This window comes from Protopterus annectens, chromosome 13.part0, assembly GCF_019279795.1.
Source record: "Protopterus annectens isolate FY-2018-M chromosome 13.part0, PAN1.0, whole genome shotgun sequence".
Taxonomy (NCBI): Eukaryota; Metazoa; Chordata; order Ceratodontiformes; family Protopteridae; genus Protopterus; species Protopterus annectens.
In genome coordinates this window covers 216,579,347-216,586,445 of record NC_056747.1, presented here as the reverse complement: position 1 = coordinate 216,586,445, position 7,099 = coordinate 216,579,347, and the positions used below count along the sequence as shown (strand labels likewise).

The 7,099-nt window shown below is 41.9% G+C and overlaps 1 protein-coding gene across 1 annotated transcript in view; it reads left to right on the top strand.

The window, feature by feature from the left end:
* Positions 1–7,099, top strand: part of NCLN (nicalin) — a 336,835-nt gene that overhangs the window by 112,776 nt on the left and 216,960 nt on the right. Inside the window, exon 9 of the mRNA XM_044053743.1 lies at positions 5,483–5,571. Within this exon, the coding sequence (XP_043909678.1) occupies positions 5,483–5,571 (89 nt within the window). The remainder of the gene's footprint in view (positions 1–5,482; positions 5,572–7,099) is intronic.

The window sequence follows — 7,099 nt, the reverse complement described above, 5'->3', positions numbered from 1 at the left end:
CTGTGTGTGTCTGTGTGTGTCTGTGTGTGTCTGTGTGTATATAGACAGTTTCCTTGCTGTTATCTCTTCCTGCCTCCAAAGATCGATCTGTGACGGCCTTTTTCGAGTCTCTTCTTCCTCTGTCCTCCGTCACGGTCAGGGAATTTCTCAGGGTCCTGGGGTTTATGGATTCCTCCAATGCCATGCTTCCCCTCACCAGGCTGCATATGAGGGAACTTTAGTGATATGTCAGATCGTTGTGACTTCAACATTGTCACCCCATGGAATTCCCTGTTCCTTTTCTTCCTCATCTCACACTTGAACTTCATTGGTGGATTCATCAACTTTCTCTCAATCCAGGACTGACTTTTCAAGGTGCAGTTCCACTCGGGAGCTTTTCACGAACACCTCAGTCAGAGGATGGGATGCCTCTTGTGGGTCCCTGAAGGTCCAGGGTCTCTGGCCTCCTTATCAGAGGTTAACAGCATCAATATAAAAGAGATGAAGCCTGTGTTCTAGGCTCTGCAAGCTTTTCTTTCCTTTCTCCATCCGAGTCTCCGTACTCTGCCACTGAGCAGATTCTTCACACCTTAGAATTATATAGATAGCTCAGATATTATTTAAAGATACAGTATCACAGTGATATGATATGTCAACAAGCAGGGGGAGGTGGGGCATGAGGTCCTGTCTCCTTTGTAGACTGGCTCATTAGGTTTGGGATCTGGCTGTCCAGCATCAAGTGACTTTTCAGGTGGATTACGTTTCTTCAGAGCACAATCTAGTGGCAGACTGAGCAGGTTCAGAACATAAGCTTTACAAATGGATGCTTCACAGAAATGTGTTCCTGGACATTGTTCATCGGTGGGGGTATTCTTCAGATGGATTTCTTTGCTTCCCCTCTGAATGGGCAGCTTTATCTATTCTGTGTCAGAGTCTCAAGTTCTCTGACTTGGAAAGTGGAAGGCCAGTCTTTTTCTTGGAAGGAATGGTTGATGTTTCTGTACTTTTTTTTTTTTTTTTTTTCCTCCTTTTATCACAAGTTCCGCATGAGATCAGGCAGAACTTTCTCAAAATCTTGCTGGTGATTCCCTTTCGGCCAGCACTGGTTCCTCCTCTGTCACTTGGCCAGGGGTAATTACCACGAGTTACCTCACTGGGTGGATCTTTTTACATAAGACAAGGAATCTCTAGTCCGTTCTTCAACTAACAACTGTGTTTGATAGTGTTTTGATCCATTTTAGGCACCTCTTTTCTGAGGACATGCTTCGGTATCTGCAAGTGGCCAGGAAACTCACTACCAGAAAATCTTGCATGTCCAAATGGAAACGATTTACTGGTGCCGCTCTTGCCATCTGCATCCCCCCATCTGTGGACGTTCCTCTGGTTCTATCTTATTTTTGTGATCTGCTCCATGCTGAGTTGGCATATTTTTCAGTTAATGCTTACCTGTTGGCAATCTCTGGTGGTCTTTAATGGACACCTCCTTTGGCCTCTAGGTTTGGGGTCAAACAATTTCTTAAAGGTTTCCTTCATATCGGGTCCCTCAGGAAGCCTATTCCACCTTCGTAGAACCTCAAATTTGCACTTGAAAATTTGACCCAGGCTCCTTTACATCCTGTTTCTTCAGCTCCCCTTCAACATTGTACTTGGAAGACCATTATTCTTTTGACTCCTATTTTTCCCACAAAACTTCAGGCTACCATGGCTATTCTTCCTTTTTCAGTTTTTCATAGGGACAGGGTGTGCCTTTGCACTAATCTTTCTTTGATGCCCAAGGTGGTTAATAAGTTGTCCTTTAATCACTCTGTTTACCTTTCTTACTTTTTTCGCTTCTCTGCACTCTGCCACTGATAAGATTCTTCACACCTTAGATTTATATAGATAGCTCAGATATTATTTAGATAAAACTGACGTTAATTGCAAATTTGCAAATCTGGGCAACTTTTTGTGCCTTTTCATCACAGGAAATTGGGTTGGGCTGTTTCCTAAGCAAACCATCTTCTCCTTGGCTTCTAAGGCAATTTCCTTCTGTTATCCTTTTCCGGGCGTATGTCTTTCTTTGTCTGTAAAAGCACATTCTGCTAGGGCATTTGCCTCCTCTGGTGCCTTTTTCAAGGGTCTGGATAGCAGTTCTGTCCTTGAAGCTGCTACTTGGTCTTCTGTTCATATTTTCACTAAACATTACAAGTTGGATGTTATTTTCATTGCCGGAGCAGCCTTTGCAGGGCTATCCTGTGTGGTTTTGTGGAGGGTTCCTCTCTGCTTTCTCCCTGGCTTCTTGTTGAGCTCTTGTACTCTCCCTTAGGTGAAGAATACTCCAGCAGTGATATGAAGGGAGATATAGTACAATTTGTAAAATCTCTAACCATAACAGTAGATGTCCTTCTCTTTACTGTTGCGGTAGTCAGTCCCCCCCCCCCTCAGTGCCCTGACATTTGCCTTGTATTCTAGTTGCCCTCCTGGCTGAGTGGCCCATCTCATGTCTTCCATGTTTATTTTTTCTTTCTGGATGCGCATGTTCATCATCTCTGACTGCATTCTGTTTGTCATGGGGCTTTTTTGGTTCTGAGTGATTGCGTCCATGCGTCACCTTTATTACCTGTGTCTTGAATGGGGAATATACGTGTGACGTACGGCACCTATAAAATCTGAATACTTTGGTATACTGGCTAGACATTGAGCTATCCTTGGCAAGCGATCTCTTAAGTGAAGAATACTGCAACAGTGGAGATGAGGACATCTGCTATTATGGTAAGATTTTACACAACTGTACTTTGTTTTGGACTTCTAGTATGTACTGGAGCCAGTGTACAGCTTGTCTCCACACAGTAGCTTTGTTTTTGCCACACTAAGTTACAGATTTCAGTTCAAAGGGAAGTTTTATAGACTAATTTAAACAGTAACAATCTAGGCAGTTAACTGAAGTGCAGACGAGTAAATGAAATCTTTACCAAGAATTGAGCAGGACTAACTCTGGGACCCCCTCAGTATGGCATATGTAATATGGGAGGTGTACTCAAGTGCATAACTGTTTTGCTGTGTGGGCAGTTGGTATTATGGATGTATGGAAAATAATTGTTGGGAAGGTGCTTGAATACGTTACACACCAGCCTGTAGTAGTGGAAGGGGAGAAGGGACTTTGGAAATCAGATTACCAAAAGGGGCAGAAGCCAGATACACAGCCTGTAAGTGCAACTTAAAGTATTTAAGCATAATTTAAATAGAAGCTTTTTTTCTTCCCTTTTGATGTAAGCTTGTATCTTGTATGTCTCGAGTCTTGAACAGTTCTTAAACTGTGAACCTGTTTACAAACTTAGTAGAATACTATCTTTTTAATATCCTGTTTAGTTCAGCAGGCAAGAAGTCAATGCTTGCTTGCTTGCTTTCTCTTCCATGGCAGAACAAATAGATGTACAATTTTCCATTCTTCTTCTGTTTACTTGACTTACCACAAAACTCGTAGAAGAGCAAAACTCCACCTTTTTTCCACAAGGTGGCTGAGAAGAGCATGGTTTCAGGTTGTCAGATCCTAGGCAGTCCAGGAATCTTTCCCAGTACAAACCTGTTTGTTGAGGCAGCTGACCCAGTCTCAAGGTTAGGCTGCTTATTTAGATCCTTGGCTCCTGCCAGCTGTTACAGTGCAGCGGGAGCTTGGAGATGGTGAGAAGCTGTCAGGAAGCCACGCTCATATCTCTCAAAATATAAAGTGGTAGTAGTTTCTCCATTTGGATGGAAGTGTCCTTTGCCACCTTAGTCTCTTAACTTGCAAGTAATTTAACATCTTGGGCACCTACTTGACTTGGGTTTCAGGAGTTCTGTCGTAATACATGATTCTGGCATCTCTACATATTATGACTTTGTAGAAGGAATAATTGTAGCCTTCATGAAATGTACTACATTTTTCTTTGATTTTGGGATTTGTAATGGTGGTACTAGTAATGGTGGTACTACTTGGAGAAGTTAAGGGAGAGAATGTCTTTGAAAGGAGTTTAGAGGCAGACTCCGCTTCCATTTCTGTCATTGATGACTTGAATTCTTTTAGCATCCATAGTGTCAGAGGGGTGGCTTTTAAGGGGCCTCCACTCTGGTGGGGAGGATGTTGGAATGTAAGCTTAGCACTCTGCCTTGTGAATGGAACATGTTGGCCTCCCAGTACCAAGTGGTCACATACAGGTGTTCTGAGTGAACGCATGTCTATTGCTTTACTGATGATAATGTGGTTCTTCATGACTTAGTGGAATGTGGTTCAAGTACCAGATAACTTGCTGTATAAAAATGCATCAGAGAGACTGTAACTCTGCCAGTCTGTTGCCTGTTACCCCTCACCAGGTGACCAAGATGACATACACATGTATTTTTGCAAGTGTGTACAAACCGTGGTGGCTGGCTGAAGGGGGGAAGATCATGAAGGTGAGCAGAGGAGTTCTGGGCTCGTATTGCTTTTTACCCAGACAGGGTTGGAGCTGAGACCCTCTCCTGAGAAGGACCCCCCCCCCCCACCACACACACACACACACACAAATAAAAGTGAGGAGCTGGATAGATCTGTTTGAATGCAGGTAGAGCAGCTCCTTTGTTAGATGGTTGTAGGATTTGTTTCTTGACTGTAGTGATGGAATACGTTGTGAAGTTTGTATGTATTTGAATGTTGCACAGTAGTGACAGGATTGCTTTAGGGAAAAAAGAAGAAAAAGAGCACAAAGTTTAAGAGCTTTGGTGAAGAATCCTGAGGTGCAAAACTTTGGAAATGTAGTAAATTTTTGTAGGTGATTTTTATTCATGTTGAGCATCAGCCCCCTCCTATCGTTAATTCACCTACCACTCAGGGATTCCCTGGTGCTGAAGTTAGTCTGTGTAAGAGGTCAGTCATTCAGGCGGCATTTCTAATTGGGGCCTTAACTTTTATCCTGGGGCTGGTGTAAGAACCTTGCCACTGTGGAGGGCATACTACACTCTGTGTGAGTGCTCCCATCTATACTGTGATGAGGATATCCCTGGCATGGCAAGCCCCTTTCCCCAGTTAATGGCTGCAGATCTATTACCCCCAAAGGTCAGGTGGTATATTGAAACTACCAGCTGGACTACCACTTCTCCCTGGAATGGTACAGTTGTGCTAGTGGTTCACTTTTTGTTCTTTACCTTGTCCAACACCCCATCCCTCACTCCAGCTCTTGGCTCTTCTACCACTTCTGCCACCGTTTGAACTCTGGTCATCTGGGTCATAGCTGGGGCTTTATCCTTCTGAGTCAAAACACTTCTGCCACCGTTTGAACTCTGGTCATCTGGGTCATAGCTGGGGCTTTATCCTTCTGAGTCAAAAAACTTCGGTTATCATTTAATAGTGTAATATATGTTTCTAAATATTTTTGGCTCTGGGATTTTCCCCATTCAGACTGATTGGAAGAGCCTGTTGTCTATGTTGGTAGTTGAATGGTTTGTAGTGTGCTGTCAAAATGACTAAAATTCTTGGTGTAACCTTATTAATTTTTTTAAAATGTTTTAGGTACAATCTCCTGTTCTTTGTGTCAGGTGGTGGAAAGTTTAATTATCAAGGGACCAAACGATGGCTAGAGGATAGTTTGGATCACACAGGTGAGAGAAATATTAGTCCTTGTTCTGTCACACTGCACATATTAGAGGAGCATGCTTATGAAGTTAAGCTAAATGTTTCTGGTTTGGCTTTTCCTCTTACTGCTTTTACATTTGTTATTAAAGGTTTCTCCTGCATTGAAAATGCTGTTGGCCTCAGAAATAAAAATGGCTGAACAAAAGATGTAGTGACCAAACCAGGTACCCTAGCAGAGTACTTGTGTAAGGCACAAAAGGCCAGAAGTCTGAGAAGTATAACTATGGCAGTACACATCTTTCTCTCTTAGAAATGCTTTCAGTTAGGGTATGCATACAGACTTTACCACCATAAATACACTGATGCATTTCAAAAACACGTGATAAAATTTAAAGCATTTCCAGAGTTTGCACAGAGCTTTCCTTTAATGGAACAATTGCCCAGTTTCACCATGTTTATTCCATGTATGTATTTGTTTGCCAGTTTGTCCACAGTTCCTTTCTTCCATTTTTTTTGTACAAATGTATGTTTTATTTCTGATGCATGTCATGATGTAAACTGCTTTGTTTGGCCTTGCAGTTTACTGCATTAACTGTATTGATGTTTTTCTTGTACATGGACTGCAGTGCTTGCATATCATCTAACAAGTCTTCTGCATTGAATTAGATAACTGGTCTGAAAAGCTCTAAATGGGCACAGTAGTCTAGAATGCATATGTGTGCAGCAAAGTCGGACAATTTTACTGTACTGTGATTAGATGGGAAGTAGCTAAGAAATTTTTATAGACTACACACAGTGCTATTATTTCAGTGTAACTTAGTGTTTTTTAACGCTGGGGTACTGCATAATAGCATCTGGTGAGTCAAGTGCTGTGATGTATTTTCCCAGAGTCTACCAGTATTTATTTGCCTCGTTTCAATAAAAAGTTTCATAAACTTTGTTTTTGAAACTACAGCCCAAATAAATTGGGTTTTCCCTGGTGACGTTATGTCAGGCAGGGCTGCGTTTACTTTAGTGGAGAAATTCAGTTGAGAAAAAGGACCGAACGTCCTCCAAGGTCCAAGCTGCACAAATGTAACCAAAATAGCACAAAAATAAAAAAAAACAGCGGAACCACCATGGCTAATGGCATCAACTTTAATAAAAGACAAACACTTTCGCATTTCCAAGTAAAAGCTTTATCAGATCTAAAAACAGCAGCTCATAGTATATTAAATACACAAATTCAACCAATCCTAATCACTTTCTAAAATGATGATCTGGTTGTCCCCCCCCCCCCCCCCGTTTTAAAGTAAAAAAAAATTGCTAATAGAATGAAGATTCTAATTGGCTGCCCTGCACCAGATACAGTGGTGCAAAATGTACATCACTCTAGTGAGCCAAAACACTTCAGTTGCAGTACTGAATTTGCCGTATTCGTTGCCCTGATTAAGGCGTCTAAGTTTGAGAATTATTTTAACTGAACTAATCAGGAAAAAAGTGGAGTCTGAATTACAGGTGATTGCTGTTTAGTCCCTTAGCAGTAAGGAATGTGATACCCACTTTAACTACTGG